Here is a 25,766-nt window from a genome sequence, read left to right as displayed (position 1 = left end):
ATATAACCTCACAGGATTGTTGTAAGGATAAAGTGGGATATAAACCCACTCTAGGCTTGCTGGAGGAAAAGTAGCAAGCAAATATGATTGCTAAATTGGTAGTTTAAAAAGGTTCCAAGACATGCATATGTTTTAAGGAAGTGCACCTTGGAGCATGAGGACAGAAGAATGTCATTTTACTAATACTGATCAATTACTGCTTCCATCTCAAAACCAAAAATATAAATTTTATGGCTAACTACTGTTTTGCAGCCCTGACCTGGATGGCCCGTGGTAGCCTTATCTCATCATATTTCAAAAGCCAAGCAGGGTCCAACCTGGCTAGTACTTGGATGGGAGGCCACCAAAGAAGTCTAGGGTTGCTTTGCTGAGCCAAACTTCCTCTGTTCCTCTCTTGCCTTGAAAACTCTATATACTATACTGTTTTAGATTGTAATGGCCTATGGCCTTATACAATAAACTTGACTTGACTTGACAACTCTATGGGGTCACCACACGTTAGCTGTGACTCGACAGCACTTTCCACTACCACCACCACCACTGTTCAGCATCCCACTGGACGATAAAGCAAAGGTAGGGCATCTTTTGACCTGTGTGATGAAACTTCCACAATGACTTCCTGTAAAGATGCTGGTGAACAAAAGAGGAAGGGAAGAAACTAGACCTGTCTTTGATCAGACATGCAAGCTGAGCCCCGTGGTACTGCGAGAATTTCAGGGGCTCGCCTCAGTCCTTCGAGTAGAGAACTGGCCCTGGATGCTGGGCAAAATGATCTGGCATGCCACTGTTCAGCACATGTGCCTGGGATGGGGCAGCGCTAACACCCATAATAAGTCATTACAAATTAATACCCACAAAACCCTGCTTATTGCCATTCATCACATGACAAAGGCCTTTTATGCAGGGATGTTTCCCCGCCGTCACCTCCGCCGACTGCTTCAGGGCTTCCTTTTGATTATGCATGTGCCTTTTCCACCCATCAGAGGTCGCCTCACTCTCCCCGTGCATTTTACCCGTGTTTTCCAGATGTTGTTTTAGCCAGAATCTGGAAAATGCAGGCAAAATGCGCAGGGAGAGCGAGGCATTCTTAAAATGACTAGGATACTTGATGGATTTTTAAATTGATTGGTTTGTTGTTTCTCAGGAAGAACAATTTTTTTCTCTCAAACAGATCTTAGAGGGGAAGACCAATGTTTTCCAACCATCTTCATGCATTTGCTTTTATCAAGGTAACAATTACGTAACAAAGCAAGCCCTACACTTATCCCTGGAACTTGCTTGAAGCCAACAATGGTTACTGGTCTTAGCTACCTAATGCAATTAAGACTAACTGTGCAGAGGCAAGAGCAGCAGGCAAATCTGAAGTACATCTCATTTCTTAACTGCACATCAAAAGGGCCAGGAGGATGAACACTGTAAGTTAAATCACAGCCCATTTTGTTCAAACTGGACCTAGGAAACAGTCACACTAATCCCGCTGGAAGTACATATGCTCTGGTTTCCAGCCTCCACTATCTGACTACTGCTCTAAGCCTGAAGATGGGGGTAGGGAGAGAATTGAAATAAGGCCTAGCCATAGGCTGATGGGCCAGCACCCAGCTACCAGTGGGCCACCCCAAAACAAAGCCTCCTTATATGACATCATGCACACGATGTGAAGTAAGGATTTGCAATGATCCAGTTCAAACCTACAGATGCCATTCAGCCTCTTTTCCCTACTGATACTTTTCCCAGAAATCTTCTGATTTAGATGCCCCCTTTCATGCTCTGTGTAAATATTAGGAGTCAATAGCTGTAAACACCTATGAACAGATTAAAAAAAATATTTAGCAGAACACAGATGGAAATGATGATGTGGCCACTTAGAAGAGTGATTTGCATTAACAAATACTCTGCTCAAGAGTTCCAGTGTTAACTGAGTTTTTAAACACGTAGGCACAATTTACAATCCCATGATGACACACAGTTCCATCTTTCCTAATGACATTTTAAAAAAGGGGGATAATGGTTATTATGGAGAACTGTGGAAATGCCATGGTTAACTAAATCTATCCCCTCTTCCAGTCCTTCCCCCAACTAAAGATGCCTCGGGCGCCATATGAACAGATGCTGAATGCCAGGGGAAGAAATATGCCACGGAGGAGTTGATCCTGGATGAGGGTGTGCATTACCAAGACCTGGCTGTTTGAGGGAAGGGGGTGATTAGTTTTATTGTATCACTTTATTATTTGCTATTTGGAAATTATTCGTTCCATATATGGTAAAATATGGAATGAAAAATGCCTGATGTTCAAGTTGGATTCAAAGAAGGAAGAGGCACCAGAGATCATATTGCAAAATACGTTGGTTACTGGACATATGAGAGAATTTCAGAAGAAAATTAGCCTGTGTTTCATAGATTACAGCACAGCTATTGACTGTGTGGATCATGAAAAACTATGTGTACTGGCCGGGCAGGTGAGTTGGGCTGCTATTGCAGCATGGTGCAGAGGGAGTGAGTGAGGGGATGGCCAGAAGCCAAGGAGGAAACTGAAGCCAGAGGCTTCTGCAGCCGGCAGGCTGCACTAAGCCGTGAAGACAGCGGGGGATGCAAAGTCCGATAAACAATTCCAGAAGTCAGGCCGGGGCTGGTACTTATCAGCGTCGAGGCAGCAGAGTTGTCAATTAGGCAGTCCAAGGTCAGGGTCATTGGCAAGGCAGTCCGTTGTTATCCAAAGGCAGTCCGGGTCAAAAGCAGGCAAGAAAATACCAAGTGGAGCAGCACTGAGACCAGAGATCAGTACATTGCTTCCACACTTTGGTTCCTTCCTCAGTTCCTTAAATCTAGCTGACTCTCAGAGCGAGGCTGGTCTGGCAATCAATCACTCTCATCTTCCACAGCTGTCATCCCACACCTATTCTGAATTCTTGCAGAGCGTCGTCTTTCACTCATTATAGCTCTCAATCTTTTCCTTCTGCGAGATCCTGGGGATAAATCCTCTCCTTCTGATAGCTGGCTTCCCGATGGGGTCTGTACTTCCTTCGCCTGAGTCGGCTCTGTTAATTTAACAGCTGGTTCAGGAGATGTGTCAGTTGCATTCTCTGGCGAGACTGCTACTTGTTCTAGTTCATCATCTGAGCTCTCCTGGGGATAAATCCTCTCCTTCTGATAGCTGGCTTCCCGATGGGGTCTGTACTTCCTTAGCCTGAGTCGGCTCTGTTAATTTAACAGCTGGTTCAGGAGATGTGTCGGCAGCATTCTCTGGCGAGACTGCTACTTGTTCTAGTTCATCATCTGAGCTCTCAGAAGCAGGTGAGTCCATGACACTATGGCTGGTTTTAAAGGAAACAAGTGTGCCACAGCATCTGATTGTTTTGATGCACAACCTGTACTCTGGACAAGAGGCTACTGCTAGGACAGAATATGGAGAAACACAATGGTTTCCAATTGGCAAAGGTGTCAGACAAGGATATATTTTACTTCCACATCTCTTCGTTCGGTATGCAAAACATATCATAAGGAAAGCTGGATTAGATTTAGATGAAGGTGGAGTGAAAATTAGGGGGAGGAACATTAACAATTTCAGATATGTTGATGATACTATATTACAGGCAGAAAATAGCGAAAATTAAAGGAGAAAGTGCCAAAGCAGGACTACATCTGAACATCAAGAACACAGAAGTAACTACTGGAGAATTACTCAACTTAAAGGTGGACAATGAGGAAATTGAAATTGTTCAAGACTTTCTGCTCCACCATCAACCAAAAGGGAGACTGCAACCAAGGAATTAGAAGGAGACTGGGAAGGGCAGCCATGAAGGAGCTAGAAAAGATTCTTAAGTATGTGTCACTGGCAACCAAGATCAAGTTAATTCATGCCATAGTATTCCCCATTACTATGCATGGGTGTGAAAGCTGGACAATAAAGAAAGCTGACAGGAAAAAAGTAGATTCCTTTGAAATGTGGTATTGGAAGAGTGGTATGGCTACCGTGGACTGCCAAAAAACCCCAAATAAGTGGGTTCTAGATCAAATCAAGCCTGAACTATCCCTAGAAGCTAAAATGAATAAACTAAGGCTATCGTCACATTTGGTCACATTATGAGAAGACAAGAGTCACTGGAAAAAACAATCATGCTAGGAAAGTTGAAGGCAGCAGGAAAAGAGGAAGACCCAAGATGAAATGGATTGACTCTATAAAGGAAGCTCTGGCCCTCTGTTTTCAAGACCTGAGCAAGGCTGTTAATGAAAGGACATTTTGGAGGGCATTGATTCATAGTGTCACCATGAGTCAGAAGCAACTTGACTGCGCCTCACACAAACATTTGGAAATGTTTTTCTAAATGCTAGCAACCTTAGACACAGAAAGATGAGACACAAATGACTTAAATAGATAAATAGGCATACGTTGTTTATTTTTCATTTGATTGCAGTCTCTACATTAGAGGGGAGGGGATGTGGCTGCGAGGTAGAGCATCTGCATGGTATGCAGAAGGTCCCAGCTTCAATCCCTGGCATCTCCAGTTACAGGATCAGGTAACAGGGGAAGTGAAAGAGCCTGGAGAGCCACTGCCAGTTTGAGAAGACATACTTGATGGACCAATGGTCTGATTCAATGTAAGACAGCTTCATGTGTGTTAATGTGTTACCACTGTTTTTCTGATTTAATATTTTTAAATGCCTAACTATTCCTCATTTTATTCCTGTTGATGCATTTTGTGTAATTTTTAAATAATTTTTTCATTTAGTAAACAGAAAGCTGGATACAAAGCTTTTACAAGTTCATCTTCGATTGTTGACGTAATTTCATGCTGCCACTTTGCTGAACTGTTTCTGTTTTAGTGAAGGTTTTGTGATTTGCATCTCAGACAGACACGCCCAATAAAGAATCCAGAGCTGGGTCAAAGCATTTTGCCACACCAAGCAGATCACATTCGTTATTTTTCTTGTGCTGCTGATGGATAGGTCCAAGCTGAGCCCTGTAGCAACACCATAAGCCCTGTGGCAGATCGCTGCCCTCCTCCACGTCGCAGATAACTGACCTGCAAGATTCCTATTCTGAAAGAAACAAGCCACTTTGTAAAAATAAACTCCTTCTGTACAGGAACCTGGCAATAGGCACTGCAGTCAAGCCAAGACTGTGCTCTTATACATTTATTTGGAAGGAAAATGCATGAAGTTTAGTGGGACATGAACAAATATGCATACGTAAGACTGAGCTTCCAATGGTAGGTTCTTGGTATGAGAACAGCTGGATGAAGATTGTCCATGCACTAACCTGCCACAGCAGTATCCATTTCATCTTCCTCTACAGATTCTTGAGTATTGAAGCCAGCCAGAGGGGAAAATGGATAGCATGTGTTGAGATTCAAACCCAGCATGAAATTGTGCACTTTGCCTGCCCGCCCTTCTCTGGTGTTGAAAAGGGCACTGTCTCCCACAAGAGCCATGAACATCCTCTGGACCCAGCTTTCCTGGCTGCTGTGCTCATTTTTGGAGTCAGGGTTTTCTGAGCCTGTATGCAGAAGACGAGTAGAACAGTGATGGTCAGTACACAGAACATGGCAAAGTCAATGATGGTCAGTACACAGAACATAGCAAAGGCACTTTTCTTGAGATGATGTTTTCATTAACCAGCCATAAACTGGGAGGAGGGGGGAGAGAAGATAGGCCATATTTCTGTTCTAAATGGGCCTCCCTGGGTGCTTCCACCCTTACAGGATTCCAAGTGCATATTTAGCCTTGCAAACCTACACCGGGATCCTGTTTGGGGGAGGAAACAGCCAAGGAGGGATTCAAATAAGAAAAATAGCTGGAAGGGATTGAGCATTTTAACAAATATATATATATATATATGCATTTATGTTTAACTTGTTGCTTGTCATGGGGAGAAGGCAGTTGGCACAGCAGAAAGTCTCATCTAGCTGGATCTTCCATGCATTACAATGTTAGGATCATTCATGTGAAAAGGACGGGTTTTTTTTTTTATCCTCCTTCATTAGGGTGGAGGTGAGATTAACCAACGGTGCCAAGGGCCAAAGGAAAAACTGGCACCAGGAATAGGAGAAATCCATTTGTCTGGACCAAGTTTCATGATAGTGCTCAACTTCATAACAGCTTCCCAATTCACACTCAGCTCTACACTTTCGTAACCAGGGATAAGCAGCATTTGAGAGTCCAAAATGGCTCACAGATTATCAGACCCCCTAAGATTAATAAATGAAAGCTTTAGTTGACATCTACTGATTAAGTTTTTGCATGCATACGGGCAATAATTAGTGGTGTTTTAAAGAGGGAAAAGAACAAAATCTTTAAGGCCATTTGCTTGTGATCTATGAATGGAAAAAACAGGTTTTACTAATCACTATGGAATTAAAAGTGGAAATGGCCCATTACTCTTGTGATTCATGCTCAAGGAAAACTAGACGCTATCTGGCCTGATAAGAGCTACATTTATCATCTGAACTGTGCCACATTCTCTTCACAGGAAGTAAAACATTCCATGACAATGGACAGCGCGAGAAAGCGGAGCTAGTTTTCCTACATGGATAAGCAGGAGGAAAAACATTTTAGGCAAGAGGAAAACCTTATCTGCCAAGTCTCTTTTTTCTTTTTTAAAAATCCCCATTTTAAATCAAGAGCAGCATGTGAAAATCTAAAATCTGAAGGTCTAGAGGACTCACTAGTCTCAGATTCATTTAGTACTATCTGCTCAAGAGGTTAGTAGATGACTGGCCCCTCCACGGATTATAAAGAGAGCTCTCGGGGTTCCCAATCCAGATGTTCGGGGCTGATGTGAAGTCAGAACATGAAAATCTGAAGAGCAAAAGCTGACCTACCATTTCAGCAACTAGATGAACCTGCACCCTCCATCAGATTTTAAAAATATCATCACTTTCTCTCCAAGGGGGACCAAAACTGTTATACTTTGATATAGAACCTACTCTATATGTTACAGACAGATTCCAGTCCAGTAGCACCTTATAGACCAACTAGATTTCCAGGGCTTTCAAGAGTCAAAGCTCCCTTCAACAGATCTGACAAAGAGAACTTTAACTGTTGAAAGCTCATAAATCTAGTTGGACTTTAAAGTGCTATTGGATCTGAATCTTGTTAAACTCCCTTGTTAACTTGTTAAACTCTCTTTTTCATTCACATTGGGTAGATTTTGTTTTACCGGATGCAAGAACGTACATTTAAGCGACTTTGTTTTTAATTTCCTTTAAACCAAGTGTCGGGAAACATTTCCTCCAAAAAAAACTGCCCCAACTAACTTACGACCTTATTTCTTCCTTTCCATTACACCCTGTTTTGATGGGAAACTTTAATAAAAAATGTTTATAGGTGTGTGGAAATTGTTGCATTTGGTGACTTCACTTACCTTTTGGACCCTGTGACTCATCATCGCTGTCTGAATCGTTGCTCACTAGATGCCTCAGCCTGATGTTTTCTGTGGAAAGGAAAGGCAGAAGAAATTCGTTGGTGCCTTAAAAGGCTGGATGAGAATGGAGGCAGCCAGAAATACAAGTGCTCTGAAGGAGGCACTGACAACTTCATAGCTGAGTAGTCATAAAGATAGTTTGGAGTATTTTCATGATTTAATGTCAAAGGACTTTCTCAATTAATTAAAAAAATAGATCAGAACTTTATAAGCCTAAAGATCTATGAAAAGTCTGACAATAATGATCTTAAGGAGAGATCTGCCTACTTCCACATCAAATATACTCAAGCGTCTTAAAATTAAGCAACCAGGTGGGGTGGGGGCTTAGTATGGATTGTTCTCATGGTAATTGACTTCAGTACAGGTAAACAGGAACAAAATCCTACGAGCTGATAAGAACACTATGGCCATTTATGCTTAGTTATTAGTTGCGCAATCCCTGCGGGACTGCTTTGGGGCTTCTTTTGAGTTGTTCATGATTTTTCTGACCTTCAGAAGTGACTTCGCAGCTACCCCACACTTGTCCCGCAGTTTCAGGAACCTGTTTTAACACAAATTTAAATTTTGCCTCGATCCCAAAGCAAAGCTAATCAAGGCAATTTCTGTGAATGGTCTCAACTTTGGGTTTCTCTTCCCCTACCCATTCTCATTTGTCCCACCCTCATCCAAGCCCTCCCAGAGAAAGAATTTTGGTCAGGAGTGTTAAGATCTCATAGTCTACCAGCTCATATTGATTGGTTAAGGACACCGAGGGCTTGGTTCTTCCCCTTCCAAACCAAAATTTGGCTGTACTGTAAATATTTCAGATAAAGACTTCAGCTTCTTGCTAACACTAAAACAATATCAGCTTGACTCCACATTTCCAGCAGAGTCAAAACTCATGTTATTAAGGATTCATGCTTCTAGGCAAGTTCAAAATTTAAAATGTCTCTTAAAGTGTGCACTGATCAAAAATACCTAGTTATTGATATAAAGGGGTTTGTTTGTTTCATGGTTAATTTTTGTAGACTTTGTGTGGATACCAGAACTAACAACCTATTTTCTCATGAAAACTGCTATAGATTCATCATAGAACTTGCTAAATCACAAAAACTTGGACAGAAAAGAGAATATCATTGATTTACTTTTCAATAGCTTTACAAAAAACCTGCACAAATGAACTGGGAGAGATATGTCTTTGGGAAAATAAACAGAAAGATTTCTTCAAGGTATATTTGACTAAGACAGCTTTTATGAGAGTCGAGCTCTTACACAATTTACATCTGCGTGCACGTCCAATGTAGATTTATCACAGTTATGTCACGGCAGATTTACATATTTCTCATGCGATCTTTCCAGCTCTACAGTTACGCAGACACTGCCCAAACTGTTGTAAATGCTGACAGCATATGGTAAAGGCAAAACGGCTGGCATTTATGTGGGATAAGGAAACAGGACAAAAGAAACAACCTAAAAAGGTCTCAAACCCATATACTCAGATTTTGCTGCTGCATTTGACCAATTAGATATACAGTCCCAATGCCTCTGAAATACATTAAACTACTGAGTTCAGTCAGGATTGCACTGTAGAGCAACATGTCAGTACAACCATATTCATAATGTGGGTTCTGCTTGATGAATATTAAGGAATATACATTCAACAATCCTAGTGCTTCAGCTGGTTTCTAATGCACAAGCAGGACAACTTTTACCAACAAAATTTTACCAGTTGTGCTTCATTTTAATGCAGTTTAATGCAGAACTATTAGAGGGAGTTTAAATATAAACTGCATTAAAATGAAGCACAACTGGTAAAATTGACACTGTACTCTTAACCACACTTTTACCTTGCCACCAGGAAGAACATTAGAGAGCCAGTATTGTTTAACGGTTAGAGCAGTGGCCTTCGACAGGTAGCTCATGAACTACCAAGAGCTGATGCAGAGTAGCTGAAGCATCCCCAAGAACGTATGTGAAAACTTTGGGGGGGAGGCTGAAAGGCTCAAGCCTCTCCTGGCTTTGGTTGGGGGGGCCTATCCCCGGCAACCAGTGCCAGGCAATATTCACAAACTCACATGAGGGACTCAGTTCAATGGCAGCTGAAGCACAGGACTGCCCTACCATCCTGTTGAATCATATTAGGCCTTCAGTTTTCAAAGTACTGTGCCCACAAAGGGATAGCTTACATAAGCCTGAATGGATCAGATTCAAAGCCATTATGAGGGGGAAAATATATGATTTTGGTAACTGTTACATCAAAGTGATTGTTTTATTTCTGTTCCCCAGACTTAAAACTTGCTGTGCCAGCAAATTAGTAGTGATTTAAAAGGATGCCGAGAACTGGATAAAGGGAGCAATGCTAAGCAGTTGTACTCTGAAGTATGTTCCATGTCATTCAATGGGGCTTACTTCTGGGAAAGTTTCCTTAGGATTGCAGCCAAAATGTCACAAACCACAATGTCAGAACATGCTTGCTGGGATGTTACAGTAGGTAAACTGGAAAGGAAAATATTTTATAATCAAGGTATTTGAGGATCCTTGTTTAAAAAATATATCACACCTCCTCACCACACAAATATAGAGGAGGAGGGACAACTGAATTTCTGAAGAACAAAATAACCATTGAAAGTCAGATTAAAACATATATATGTATATACCTAGTTCTTCTTCCATTGTGGGCCCTTTATTTTGAGAATTGGAAACTCCAAGGACTCTGTTGAATAGAATAGCAAATGCACTTCCCCAGATACCTGAATAAAATAAAATATTCATTAATTTTAAGATTTTATTATTAATTATCAATTAAAAAACACTGAATATTGGATTAGGTGATATTTTATCATTCATTTCTATCTTGCTAAGGATATTTCAGCCTTACTAAGGACCTCCCCAAACAACATATGACATACATTATGCTGGGCAAAAGGGCCTATGTTTCTTCATCAATACTTCAATCTTCACAGTATATTTGGTAAGTAAAAATAAGACTTTCTGGCAGAATGAACATCAAGAGATAAAATTTCCATCCATGATCTCAGTGAATGAATAGTTTTATTTGCATTCATCCATAGGCCATTACAAACATGTCAAGGATACTCATAATCTCAGTGGGCAAAGAGAGGAAAGTATATACATATACTAATAAGCAACTGAAGCCATTGGGCTTAGAAGAGTGTAATTCTGCTTAGGACTGCATTGTAAATTGATCTGAGAGAAAGATAATTCCATGAGAAGATGTAGAAAGATTTGGAGCTGATCTGAAAGTTGCATTTTCATGGACATCGGCAAATTTGTCTTGATTGCTGTAACTTGCAAGCGTTACCACTGATTTCAATTGGCCATAGGGAAGCTAGTTACCCATTAGTCCAGCTCACTCTGCCCTTTTAAGCAAGGACGTTTCCCCATGATCACCCCCGCCGACTGCTTCGGGGCTTCCTTTCGATAATGCATGCCTTTTCTGCCCGACAGAGGTCGCCTCGCTCTCCCTGCGCATTTTGCCCGTGTTTTCCAGATGCTGTTTTAGCCAGAATCTGGAAAATGCGGGGAAACCGCATGGGGAGAGCGAGGTGACCTTTGAGGGGAGGAAAAGGAATGCATAATCAAAAGGAAGCCCTGAAGCAGTCAGCGGGGGTGACCGTGGGGAAATGTCCCTGAATAAAAGGCTATTGATGATATTCTGGGAGAGTGAGAAATTTATTATGGGGGTCTAATATCTAGACCTGCTCTCAGTAGTGACGAATAAGAGGTGCAATGTCTGTTGGGTTATGATGAATGACTACATTCCTAAAAGTTCAAGTTTTACACTGGATAATACACTCCTCCTGATCTGGCTATAAAATGAGATTTGAGCCATTGGTATGGGAAAGCAACGGCCAGTCACACACAGTGCTAGCCATTGTGACATACTGCAAACCACAAGGACTCTTATACCAACACAGCAGTCAAAACCATTCTCTCATCCACATACAAGGCAGGATCATTCAAACAGGTTGTGTCACTCGATTAAAAAAAAATATTACTGGCAAGTCTCAAATTCAGATCTCAGCCATGAAACCACTTGGCAAACTAGCATCTCAAGCTTAACACATACATACCACATTGTGAGGACAATACTGGCCTATTTTAATCAACTTTGTTACGAGATATTTGAAGCACTTAGGAAAAGAGCTATACAAACAGATTATGTTTCCTTTTGTTATAGCGTTTTCAGAAATAAACAATACCATAGATACTGAACAGTAAGCAGGGAAAGTTTAAAGGTTGTTCATTGTTCCAGGTTGTTGTTGTTGTTTTGACACTCAATTGCTTACCCATTAAGAAATGCAAGGGGTTCTCTATGTATCTTTTCACTTCCGTTCCCATAAAAAATTTGCTGCCAAACAAATTGGGAGGCATGAAGGTGCCATATTTAGCCATCCCAATTTCATAGGGACTGAATTCAACCCAATCTGCACAGAAGAAAAGAAAGGACATTGCTTAGAGCACAACAAAACAAAATAAAAATACATCTAGGTATGATCCCCATGCATGGAGAATTCTTAAAGGCCCAAAAGAAATCTGACTCCTTCCTATCCTCCACCTATGTAGAATTCCAGTTACAAATATATTCAAATATAAAATGAACATTTCAGTTAGTTATGCAGCATCATAGTTTGTCCACAAACAGTTACTGCTAATTTGGGAACAGTGTAGTTTGTATTAAAAGAAGAAACTGGAGAGAATAGCATGTAGGAATTTCCCCTTCCAATGTGAATACCTTCTTAATGAGGCCCAATGCAGACATGTCATTTAACCATCCAAGGTATTAACCTTGCCTTGTTGCCTTGACCCTAGTTTTGATCCCAAACGTATCATGAAATCATAGCGTAACTTGTTGAGCTAAGGTCTGTCCCTAGAGGATACTTGTAAAGAAAAACACCAGTGAGACCCTTCAACCAGAAAAGATAGAAATGTGGGGACACTGCCTTAATGATTTTTCCCCCAGTGCATATGTAATGATTACTTATGGTTAATATAAACCATGATTTGCAAATCCACTTTGAACCATTGTTTGCCCTTGAATCTTTTACCATGGCTTAGGTCAAACGTAGCCACCCCCAACATTTGTGCTGAAAAGCGACACGTTAGACGATTTTGTTTGGCACGCAGGGCTGTTTCTCCACTCAGACAACTGAGGTAGGACCTAAGGTCCTGTAAATGTTACGGGGCGGGGGTGGGGGAAATTCAGCTTGCTCCCAGTGTGTCTGGCCAAGTACAATACTCATTTCTCGCCTGTCCCCTTTTGCTTGATGGAATGCCATTATCTTCATAAATTATATGTTTTTTTTCTGGCACTTGAGCCAAAGAGGTTTCCTAACACTTAGGTATTTAGACCAAGTTTAAGAAAAACAAACCATGATTAGGTATTTGCATAGGGCAAGTGCTACAGCTGCTCTCCTCTCCTCCCTTCTTCTATACCTTCAGTCAAGTTCCTGCTTGAAAAAGCCAGCTGTTTCTGCTATTTTCTCAATTTATCCCCACCCTCTCGCAATTTCCCTTTTCAGCCTTTCTGCACCATTCCAAGGGTTAGCAGTTTTATGGAAAACCTTCCAGCAAACTGTATATGCCCGGACAAGCCACCCACACAGAGTGTGTGTTTTTCTAAAGCAATCTGTGGGTAAGAAAGGGCCATATGGATTCTAGTTCAACCACCCGTGAACAAGTCTCAACAAAGGGCTCAACTTTACATCTCTTTGCTACAACAGGTACCACCGGAGAGTTTGTTCTCGTCAACAATTCATGTGTTTTATTTCAAACACTGTGACTTCGTGCATGCAGAAATCAATCATCTTAATTATGTTTGGCTCATAATAATTGCTCATAGTTCTGGGCATGACCGGCACATATTTGAATAATAAATACTATGGATCATGTGAACTTAAAGAGCCGCAGCTGTGAAAATGGTTAGCAGCTGAGCTGAAATCTCGCATCCTAACTTTTCAAAGAACTGTCACTTGAGCTGGCTGCCGAAACCAACAGGAAGGAACACAACCAGATTTGTTCTAAAAATCCTCAGATTATACCACAAAACCTGTTTCTTTTCAAGAGAGGATGTTTAATCTAACAGAGAGAGAAAGAAACATGGACACTGAATATGCCTAATGGGACATGCATGAAGGAGACTGATACAAGGGGTCAGAGTGAAAATTTCAGAATCTATATACACAGTTATGTCTGCTATAATTTGTGGAATACAAACCAAAGACACAAAAAGACAGAATGGTGATACATACAATGTTAAAGATCACAATGGATACCCATGTTGGTTTGTCACTAGCAGGAGAAAAGAGCAGGAATCCAGTAGCATCTTAAAGACTAACAAAAATTCTGGCAGGGTATGAGCTTTTGTGAGTCAGAAGTGAGATGCGGCTCATGAAAGCTCATACCCTGCCAGAAATTTTGTTAGTCTCTAAGGTGCTACTGGACCCTTGCTTTTTTCTAATACAATGTTAAAGTAATAAAAAAGGAGCAATTGCTAGGATTCTGACAAAATCCAGAGTCATAGTAAGAAATTAAACATAGTAAGAAATTAAATCTTTATTTAGACCCTCACACTTTCCTCTAATGGGGACGTGAGGCTGATTCCCATGGAATACTGTAATCAGTGAGTTACAAGCAGGTTTAGTCCTCATTCTATGTTAACCTCCAATCCTTCCAGCCCGACTGAATGGCTAACATTTGATTTAAAGGGACAAATTATATGCTGCACTTGGGAACAACTGTGCAAAGGAACCAAAATTGCCCATCACCCCTGAAAGTGACTGGCATTGATGGGAACCTCACTGTGCATATACACCTGTGAAATGTATCCTTTCTTGGTGGTACCTGAAAGATATAATATTCCAACCAATAAAAGGGAGAGCATTTCACTATGACATACAACCAGACACTCATTACACCAGAGGACCATTGTTGTCCTCGTTGGTTATCTCAGTATAATTGCTGTGGATGAGCCGATTTTCTCCCTTCTGTTCTCTTACCGTTCCAGGGCTCATGCTGCCTCACCTGCCACTCTGCCAGCCATCTAGTTCAGCTTGGAGAATTATATTCAGAACTGGTGCTACGGAATGCCCTTCCTGAGGAGGTGAAGAAGGTTCTTACACTGTCTGCTTTCTGAGGGTGTTGTAAAGCTGTTCTTTTCAGGTAGACATTTGGCAGTTAACGTATAAGGAGGGATGCCCTGGAGAGAAAGTTGTGCAGCTGTTTCCCACCCCCAGTTGCATGTGTGCCCCCCCATCCCAGTTTTAGTTTTGCTATCTGCAGGTCCAGTTTTTGTAAATACCTGCACATCACAACAACTGAGAAGAAATTTAGATGAGGAACAATTCTTACACACGCCTAGTAATTTCATATAACTATGTGACACCTCTCTTGCAATTCAGTGCTAGCCAACATTATCACTGTGTGGGTGCTAGAGTACACAAAGAGAGATACATGAATATCATTCTGTTTACAAGTGTCAGATAATCCATCCATAGAGACTTGGCTAATCCAAGGTATGACCACATGTCCAGGAGCTAAAAATGTTAACAACACAGCTTAGTTAGGGCCAAACTAGATGTGACAGGATCCATAGGTCTGACACATGGACTCTGATGCCATTTTAAACCAATTTAAAAATGCCTCAAGGGCCCAGTCAGTGGGCTGAGCTGCTCTCTGGTACCTTTTCAAGTGCCAAAGCAGCCATTAGGGGGCATGAGGTCATTTTGGCACTTGAAAAGACACAGGGGGACAAAAGTGCCTCAGCCCTCCATATATGGCATTTTAAATCACTTTAAAATGGTACCTGGGCTGCGACCACGGATCAGACCTATGGAAGCTGTCATATTTAGTTTGGCCTTCAGATGCTTCCATGCAGGTATGGGTATTAACACACTGTTTTAACATAACATAGACTAACATAAACTAGATAAAAATAATCTAAGCAGAACACCTACCAGCAAACATCAGTTCCGATACATCAGGTTTAACATGGAGGCACGTAAAGAGTGGCAGAGCAGACTGTGCCTTATTGACTTTCTCCTTCATATCACTCAAAGTAGTGTCCATCCTCTATAGGAAAGAATGAGCAGAAGGAACATAAAAACTGGAGTTGAAGATCCAGCTAGTACTCTGAAGGTTTTGTGAAATCATTCAACATGGCAAAAGATAACAGAATTACGTACTAAACATTACTGAATGATCATCCTTCACAGTGGCTAAACTAAGCTGTGTGATCTTTCTCACTCTCTCTAAGCCTGACTAAGAATCTGGAATACAAATACACACACTAGCAGGATCTGAAACCAGGATCTAGCTGAGCGGTCTAGTGCATTGACACCACAAAAGGATCTAAGGAATTATCCTGGTCAGGTAACTCAGCAGGTATCAGGATAGACTTGAAAAATGTTCTGTAATGCCAACTAAATTGTTGAGCAAGGAAGAAAAAGAAGGGAGGCTAGAACTACACATTCAGCCAGGAATGGGGCAATTGGATCTGGATCAAAAATAACCTGACAACCAAGTTACAGGCACAACATCCAAGACCAGGGTGCAACCTGAACCAAAATATTTCCACAGTGTTTCTCAAGGCCATGCTCAAAGCCAAGGAGAAGGAATTGTTACAACAACAAAGTACACTGGTCTAGATGCATGCATCCCCTTCTACAAGACTCCAATCAAAGCAGTGAATTACAATGATGTGTATCCTAGGAGACCTGCAAGTAGAACAGTTTGTGGAGCAGGAATTTCCCACTTCCCCTTCTAGTGCTGCTCAAGTCTTCCACCGGCAAATGTTGCTCCTACCAGCCACTGAATAGCGTACTGGGCAAAGTGAGGGCCTGCAACATGCAGGGGGGTAAACAAAAACTGTCTTCTCTTTCCTCTGGAAGTGCCTTCAATCAATGGGAAAGAGACAGTAGGAAATAAGCAAGCACATACAGGTATGAAAGTCTATCACAGCTGTAGATGCAAACCAGATAAGCTTCAATCTTGGATTTCAGTAGATATTAAGTTATGTAAATTAGCCTCAAATGATACTAAGTGCTGTAAATAAAAATTATGAAAATTAAGTAGATACTGTTTTGTAAATCAGCCTCAAATGATATTATATAAATTAAGTTGATATTAAGTTATGTAAATTGGCCTCAATGTAAATTGGCCTCAACTAGAATATACCTGATTAAATCTGGCATAACTAGTTTGTGGGTAACCGTTAGCAAGAGGTAACTGATGTGTGCAGCATTGTGGCTGACCCATTCGTACTAGTCTATATTAACTGAAGAGAAACAAAGAAACAGAATGACAAGACCAGAAATGAATAATTCAGAATCGTGAATTCATGGCTGTAAAACCAAAGCAGAGGGTCTTTGTCCCCATCACCAGAGCTGACATTTTTTTTCATAGGTATTCAAACAAAAATTACATTTTGGATTAGCGTTTCTCCTATCAACATTCCAAAGATATCTGTAAATGTAACAGGCTGGCCAGAACTCTTCTTTTTCCATAAGGCTTCAATGTATCGCTTGACTTTCTGAGGAGTAAGCAACTTTAACGGGTTGTGACTGACACTCTTCATCAATTCTTCATTTATCTCCTTTGGTCCTTTCACTGGGAAATCCGGGTGAGAATATAATGTGGACATGTACCTATCAAAACAACAACAACACAGCAATAAAAGTATCTCAGGTGACATGAAAGGTTCCCAAAATGACAACAGATAATGTATCAAGGGTTCATGTTGGAGTCTGCTTAGCCATTTCCAATAGGCAGGGGCAGAGTGGTCATTAAAACCTCTGGGGGAAGTTCTAGGAGGCCAAAGGCCTGGGAAGCACTCCGCAAGCCCAAGAAAGGGGCAGCCCTTGCCCTGAGAAGGGCAGGCATGATCTGCCACTGTGAGCCCAAAGCCCAGCCCACACAAATGATGCCACCAGCCCCAACAAATGTAGATGGAGTCTCGCTGGCCAGACTCTTTCCTCCTCTATTCCTCCTTTAGGGGAAGAGGACCCTTTTTCCGGGCTATTTTTCACTCCCAGTCCATCCCTGCCAACAGAAAACAAAAATCACTGTAGGCAAATGAAGTAGTCCTTATTCAGCAAAAGACCCTGAAAATCAAGGATGCCCAGATAGGTCCTGACCAAAGTCACCTGAAGAAGGGCTCTTGACCAGGCTCTGGCTTCAGGTCAAGTCCTTGGTTCACATGTCACAAACTCTGGGTATAGTTTCTCATCCTGTTATCCTGTTATTCACTCAGCCTGCAATCCACAGCTGTTGTGTTGTCTACCTTGCCCTGGGAACTGTTATCTCGGAATTGTTTCACTTTATGCATTTACCTGGGCTGAATAAAGACCTTGCATTCATGGCTCATTACCAATGCTGATTTCTCCACACCCATCTCTCCCCTGGACATCACAGACTCTTCTGCATACCACACCTAATTCCATCACGCCTGCTGTACATACTAATGCTTGTCTGAATTCACTCTCCTCTACTTAAAGACAGATGGATTCACAATCTAGCTGTATCTGAAGAAGTGAGCTGTGGCTCACGAAAGCTCATACCCTGCCAGAAAATATTTTTGTTAGTCTTTAAGGTGCTACTGGACTCTTGCTCTTTTCTACTACTTGTTTCACTTTGTTTTACTTTCTCTGGCTGGAGTGCTTTCAACCATGTATTCTACCCATGCCATGTCATTAGCAGCCTGCTTCGTTCTGTAGACAGTCAGTTCTTTTAATTTACCTTTTTGCTCCTAATAAAGTATTATTGCTTCAGGACCACCTGCCTGGATGAATTTTCTTTTAAGGGATGCTAGGGGTAAATGCCTGATCCTGACAACCTAATCGGACAACATATTTCTTGTGGGTTTTCAACTCCTATTGATTAGAGGGCCCCTTTCACATTGCTAGTTTAAAACTGGTTGTAATCTGTTGCCGGCCTGATTCCTTGTAAAGCAACATGGGGACAGAGGATTCAGACAGCATAATTAAATCCATTTATCAGCCATGTCTGAAGCGCTCTGCCTATTTCAAACCATGCTGCTTCCCCCCCCCCCCATCCTTTTCGCAGTGCATCCTATTGCGCCTTTAAAAAAAAAAAACACGTTCAAACCTTTGCGCTATAGCTCTAGACCAATACAGCAACTCAATGACAGCTGGAAGCATCTGAATGCTGTCAGTGTAGTATTGAAATGCTATAGCAGAACAATTTTAAAGACGCTGAAATAAAACGCACTGCAAAAAAGATTGGGTGGAAACTGGAATTTTTGAGAAGCGCTGCAGGCATTTCATACATCACACTGCAGCGATTCAGAAGCGCAAACACTTGAAAATGGAAGAAAGGAGTCTGTAAAAAAAAAAAAAAAAAAAACAGCTCAGCCCCACTTTGCACTTGTGGCTTGAAATGGCACAAAAAAACAAAAACTGTTAGCAATCAGCTGTTAAAATGGATAACAAAATCACTTTAACGAATTATCACTTCTTCCCAACAACACCTACTTTCACCTTCCACTGTTCTGGCTTGCATAGATAGAAATCATGCAGAGAAGATAGACTGGGGGCCAGGTTGCCTGCTATGGCAACATCCTGCCCCCAGCCACCCACTGGTGCTAAACTGAGCAAGGGGAATAAAAATGGGGGGGGGGGGACCTGGAACCATATAAATTGATTTCTGTAGTCCCCACCCCCAGTGCTCCCAGATTATGTGTGGAGGAGAAATTTGTAAAAATTAGATAAATTAATGTGGGTGACAAATCTACCAATGACTAATCATCATGAACCTAGATAGATCCTTCATGTTCAAAGGATGTACACCCCTTACCACAACACACAGCAGCACATAAATGGTTATCAAGTCATTTGTTAGTTACATGTTTAGAGCAAAAACAAAATCCATGTGCTACCTTTTATTAAAAACCAACAAAAGATAGCACAGTGCAGAATGCAAGCTTTCAAGTTCTCTAGAACTCTTTAACAGGCTGGATGTTAACAGAGAAAACTGGGGGGAGGGAGATATTGAGGCCTATTCTTCTAGGACAGAATGCTGTGCTGCTGATTTCAATAGGTACTGGGTGAGGCTGGTATCAAGTTGCATTAAGGTTGCCAGTCCTGCAGCAGGGGATCCTCTGCTCACACCTCTTCTCTCCTGCCACTGCTTGGTGCAGGGCTGGAAGAGAAAAACTGTAAAAAAAGGTTTGTCAGGCCAATGGCTTGATATCACTTCCAGGGAAAACCCAGAAGTGACGCCACACCTTTTTAGGAATTGCCAGACACTCTATGGTAAAACCACAACGTTACTGGCAATTCCTAGAGGGGATTGATCACTTCTGGAGATTTCCCCCCAGAAGTAATATCATGATGTTGTTTCTATGTCCCTACCCAGGTCTCCTGCTGGTTGCCAGGCCAGGGCTGCCAACCTCTAGGACCAGAATTACAGAGGATTCTCCAGATTACAGAGATCAGTTATTCTTGAGAAAATGATTGCTTTGGAGGATGAACTCTCTGGCATTATATCCTGCTGAGGTCTATCCCATCCCTAAGCCCCACCTTCCCCAGATTCCACCAGTAAAATCTCCAGAATTTTCCAACCTGATGTTGGCAAACCTATTGAGCCTGGCAACTCTAAACTGCACCTATGGCCTTATAGGAAGAAGAAGCAAAAATGGATGTTATCCGTCTTGAAACAAAAACCAAACAGCTGATCAAATGCCACTCTGAAAGTTCAGTATGCTGTGAATACATTGTGGATTAAGACTAATCATATACGTTCCTTCAAAATACAATCTGAATCTTCAAAAATATCAACTTTTGGGAACACTCATAAATGTTCTTGTCTTTCAGGACGAAGGTAATTTATATATTTTAACCAGGCAAAAACTGGTTCTCAAAGCAACCCAATTTTAAAGACAAGTATAATTCCTAACTAACGATTACATTTTGGTTGCATTTGATTTTTAAGTCTGATCCAAATAGTTTTACCTACTTAATGTTAACTGAATATCAGTCATCCAAATGGTTAAGTTACACTGAGCAAAAATCATTTCATTAGGAATCCATTTAGATTCGCTTGTACTGGCCTCTGAAGCATCCGCATTCAAAATAATAAAAGGTCGATTCCTATAGAATTACAGGAACTAAATTGTGCAGCCAGGAAAACCTGTTCCCCTGTAAATTGGGATCCCACTACCTCTGGACTGTCTGGCGCTCTATTTCCACCACCAGGTTAATTTGCAACAATGAAGAGCTTTTGTGCTTGCGAGGTTTAATGTTCTACCCTCAGCTGTACTTTTTGGGAGGTTTCAGAAAATACCATATTGTAAAAGACTCTGTTCGTGCAATATGAGCAGTGTAGAATCCCTACAACATGGGGTTTTTTTGTTTTGTTTTGTTTTTTGGTATTGTCCTTTCCATGTTGATACCCGAGCTAAATTTCTTAAATTACTCTTAGATTAATGGAACAGAATTTCAGATAACTGTAAAGTTCAGTTTCTGTTCTCTGGACAAAACTCCGATATAATGGAAAGGGTAGCAAAATTTCTACCACTAGCTATGAGGCTTCGAGACTCTAAATTCTGATCCTATCTGGTCCTAGCTTTTGTTCTCCTTGTTTTTAGCCCCTGTATTAATTGAATACATGCCAATAAAGGTGCCGCAGTTGTTGTTGTATAATTCAGTTAAAATGATCCTTGGGGAGGGGGTTCTCAGCTGGCTGTTCTCTCTTCCTGCTAACAGAGTCAGCTACGGGCAGTGACCAGTTGGAAGGAAGGGGCCCTCAGCAACAGCCCTGTTGCAGGCACAATGGGGAGGGGTCTGGCCCCTTCCTGCCCTCTTTATGACAGGCTCGCCATTGGCACTTTTACATTTGTAAATTGTCATTCTGGCTTTTACTGCTCCAGTTCTTAACTGAAAAAGCTGATTTGCTTTCTTTAAAGAATACAGTTGTTGATAGTCCTGCAGCAGGTAACCAAATCGGGAGACAAGGAAGTCGAGTGTTCAAAACTGTTTGATCTTGCTATGCCACATATAGCCACACCTGTGAAACAAGTGAATTATTGTTTTAATGTTGTTTTCTAGTCAACCAAGAAGAGAAGGTTTCAAAAACAGAGAGAGACCTACCATGTAGATCCAGACAGAGCAGCAATATACGTTGCACAGTCTAAAATCCCGGATTCGTACAGTGCCTTCATCACGCCAGCAAACCCCACCATGGCACGGAATCCGCCACCAGACCCCAGTATTCCAATCACCGGGACCTGGACAAAACATACAGTAAGGTTACATTTTAAAGAGCTCACCAGAAAGATAAACTACATTTCACAGTGCTTCCCCCCCCCAAAAAAAAGCAAAGATGCCAGGTGGTAGAGGGGATTTAGAATGGACAAGTGGTGTGGTGGAGGAGGGTGCTTAATCTTTCTCATGCCTGTAATTTCACCACTCCAGTTCAAACACTCACAAGACTGATACCGCCGCCGCCGCCCCGCCCCACTCAACAATACTAAAAAGGAGCTGGGGGTGGGATTTCTCCTAGGGAATCAACCAATGGTTACATGCCTCTTCTCTTTGCCCCAATTTGCTATTCCAAATTTCCCCCTCCTGAAGTAGTTTTTCCTTATTTTTAAGGGAATCAAGCAACTAATACAGTTACTTTAACACTATGTGTATTTAGTTCCTTCTTCTTACATTGACCTACCAATATTCAGAGATGCAAGTCTTCTCTAAGTTACACCCTTCCAAATCCATTGAAGTCAATGGGCCTGGAAGCATGTGATTCTGCTTAGGATAACGCCATTAGACATTTGCTGAACACACCGTTGTGGGCTAGGCTGCCATCCAACACAGAGCGCATGACTGGTGCTCATGTCAATTTGCTAAAAATTCTGAACTCCTGCTGACCTAAATTGTTTCTTGCTGACCCAGAAACAAACATGACCCCTTACAAAGAACCTGGAAACAATGTAGGTTACTGGGAAATGACACATTTCAGAAAAATGACGACACCTTGAGAACATTTTGTGTATATGTCTCATCCTCTCTTTCTCCACCCACAATTCTTCACCCAATCCTTGCTGGTTTGAATCATGCATCAGTCGGATGCTGGAATGGTTTCAGTGAATATTCTTTGGTTATTTTCTCCCCCCAAAAGAGAAAATGAAGAAACTTAAAATTGTGAGATTATTAAGTCCCAGAAAACCAAGAAAACAGATAAAGGCAATTTCTAAAGCTTTAAAATTTTAAAACATTTATAATTAAAAGGTGAACAGTTGAACAGCTATCAAATGAGACATTCTAAGTCTCACAGATATGAGGGTCCAAGGTCATGAAATGCTTTGTATGTAATAGCCAATGCTTTAAATTGATCCTGGTAACTGATGGGCTGCCAGTGAAGTGACTGTAGAATGGGAGTAGTATGCAAGTTCCATCTAGCTCCCGATAATAGCCGAGCTGTGGCATTCTGCACCAACTGGAGTTTTGAACTGATTTTGAGGGGGCACCAATATACAATGAATTACAGTAGTCTAGTCTTGGTGTCACCGTGGCATGGATCCATGAACACATAAACACATGAAGCTGCCTTATACTGAATCAGACCCTTGGTCCATCAAAGTCAGTATTGTCTACTCAGACCAGCTGTGGCTCTCCAGGGACTCAGATAGAGGTCTTTCACATCACCTACTTGCCTAGTCTCTTCAACCGGAGATGCCGGGGATGGACCCTGAGACCTTCTGCGTGCCAAGCACATGCCCTACTACTGAGCCACAGTCCCTCCAGGTGACCAGATCAGCCATATCAAGGTAAGATCAGCCATTTCAAGATAAGGGGCCGTTTTCCACACTAGCTGAGGTGGAAGAAAGACTTTTTTGCAACTGCATTAACTTGCTTCTCCAGCAATAATGTCGGGTCCAGTATAACTGTGAGGCCCTTAACTGAGTCAGCAAGGGTCAGCTGAACCCCACCAAAAGTGGGAAGCATAATGTCCTTCAAGACCTCCGCCTTCCTAAACCAGCATTACTTTTGTCTTTCCAGGGTTTAGTTTCAATTTGTTCACAATGCTGCTTTTATTAGTGCCCTTTACCTCTCTTCATATCATAGATACAATCTGACCCACTCTATGCATTTACTTCAACTTTGTCTCAACAAACAGCCAGTTACATGGAAGCCTGGATCTTGGTTTCAGACTGCTGCTGATACTTTATATGATGGATTGTTCCCAGACAGGAGAAAAAAACCCTACATACAGAAAGCTAGATTCTAGGGAGACAAGTCTAGTGTAGCCCCCTCCCCTGGCAAGCTAGCTTTCTGTGTGAGGGCTTTTTGTTTTGGGTTTTCTGGGATGGGGAAGCATTTAATCGTACAAATCCTTACATGCAACCTGAAGTGTTGAAGCCCAGTCACAGGTCATTACGGAGGATACTGGTTAGGCCTGAGGGTTCACATCATGTGTAAGACTTGAGTTGCAAGTTCTCCTCAATTCCTGGATGTGTGAGAATCAGGTAGATTCAGATCAGGAGTGCAGCACCCATGGAGAAGGGGATTCAGTCTTCAGTCTTTTCCTCTATACCATTTTCCCATTCTGAAAAGGGCTATTTGGGGAAACATACTTATTTCCTGAGATACATGTAAGCTTTCCTAGAGTGATTCTGATTGGGAAAATGTGAGAGGGGAGAAGGCTGATGCCCCTTCTCTATGTGTGCTATGGTCCTGATCCAGCAGTGCCCGTACAAGAACTGAAGAAAAGCTGCAACTCATATCTTACATCTGACACATGGTGGGCACCCCATGCCCAATCTGTTTATGCCATAATGTGTGAATAGCCAAACATGCATGGAATTGCACTCAGAGTTTTAGTTCAGTAGCATTGTGATATGTTCCTTAATGTTTTATTGGTATGAACCATTATTTAAACATAAACCACTGTTGCTTTTTATTTATGAAATCCCTCATAAACCTTATCATCGGAACATAGAAGTAATCTTGGATACATTTTTTTTGTACCATCAAGTCACAGATGATTTATGGTGACGCTGAAGGGTTTTCAAGGCAAGAGATGTTCAGAGGCAGCTTGCCATTGCCTGCCTAATTAAACTAAGCTCCAGTACAATTTGTATATGGATAGGGTTCCGATGCGGTTAAGCTATTTTTTCAATGGTTTGAACCAGTCCCTGTTGAAGGGGTTCATAAAACAAAAGGCTAAACAGATGTCAAACACAGAATCAAGTAAAACATGAAATACAATCCTGAAATAAATCAAATAAAATAGTTTAGGAACACTCCACAATTTAAAAATATTTGACAAACCAAAAATGCATATTCCATTTCAAATCTCACCTGTGCCACAACCCTGATAGGTAAAATTAAGGGTGGTGGCTTATCTCTCAGCCCCATCTCCATTACAAGAATAAAATTGCTGACATACCTTAAAAGGTGGCTATAAAGGATTGTGGAAATAATGTCTGTGAAGCACTTTAAACAGTCTGAAGTGCTACATAAATACTGAGGATTAGAACTCTCTATTAAGGAGTGAACTAAACATGCTGACATTCTAAAACCAGCCATGATAGAAAGAGGCACAGTGCTTCATTTTTAAAACAACAGATGTCAAGACTCAAGCCAGTGGCCCAGAAGTCACCTCTCACAGTCATTCAGCAGAAGTTCAGACGTATGTGGCTTTATTTTTTATCAACGGTACTCCTGATCCAGAGCAGAGACCATGCTCAAATTAAGCCCTAATCAAGAAGGGTTTAAAAAAAACAGCGAGTTGAAAGAAGAAGAGTTGGTTTTTATATGCAGACTTTCTCTCCCACTTAAGAGAGAATCAAACATTCCCTTTCCCCTCCCCACAACAGACACCCTGTGAGGTAGGTGGGGCTGAGAGAGGGTGACTAGCCCAAGGTCACCCAGCTGGCTTCATGTGTAGGAGTGGAGAAACAAATGCAGTTCACCAGATTAGCATCCGCAGCTCATGTGGAGGAGTGGGGAATCAAACCTGGTTCTCCAGATCAGAGTCCACCGCTCCAAGCCACCGCTCTTAACCACTACACCATGTAAAGTATCAGGATGTGGTGCTTTGTTTCTGTGCACCCTATTTTTTTTTGGGGGGGGAGACTGTACATTAAAGATGTAGCACGTTGGATACAAGCTGTTAAGTACAATGTTTTTGTTAGGAATTTAATGAGAACAAAAGTGTACAATATTCTTCCAGATATCCATCTGAAAACATAGCCAGCAAGAAGCAATGAACCACTCCCATAAGATTCCAGCCCGCCTTACCTATTTTGCTAATGAATGGGAACAGCAGGTAACTAAAACTATTAAATTCAATTAAGCATCCTACAGATTACGCTTGTAAAAATAATCA

General features: G+C 41.6%; 1 protein-coding gene across 1 annotated transcript in view; it reads right to left on the bottom strand.

The window, feature by feature from the left end:
• PLA2G4A (phospholipase A2 group IVA) overlaps positions 1 to 25,766 on the bottom strand; it is an 80,674-nt gene that overhangs the window by 18,730 nt on the left and 36,178 nt on the right. Inside the window, exons 7-13 of the mRNA XM_056844321.1 lie at positions 21,527 to 21,663; positions 16,843 to 17,065; positions 15,377 to 15,491; positions 11,711 to 11,848; positions 10,058 to 10,150; positions 7,362 to 7,430; positions 5,259 to 5,495 (exon numbers count right to left, since the gene is read on the bottom strand). Coding sequence (XP_056700299.1) covers positions 5,259 to 5,495; positions 7,362 to 7,430; positions 10,058 to 10,150; positions 11,711 to 11,848; positions 15,377 to 15,491; positions 16,843 to 17,065; positions 21,527 to 21,663 — 1,012 coding nt within the window. The remainder of the gene's footprint in view (positions 1 to 5,258; positions 5,496 to 7,361; positions 7,431 to 10,057; positions 10,151 to 11,710; positions 11,849 to 15,376; positions 15,492 to 16,842; positions 17,066 to 21,526; positions 21,664 to 25,766) is intronic.

This window comes from Euleptes europaea, chromosome 2 (assembly GCF_029931775.1).
Source record: "Euleptes europaea isolate rEulEur1 chromosome 2, rEulEur1.hap1, whole genome shotgun sequence".
NCBI classification, from domain to species: domain Eukaryota; kingdom Metazoa; phylum Chordata; class Lepidosauria; order Squamata; family Sphaerodactylidae; genus Euleptes; species Euleptes europaea.
Note: the sequence above shows the minus strand (reverse complement) of the source record. Positions and strands in the feature narration are given on the sequence as shown.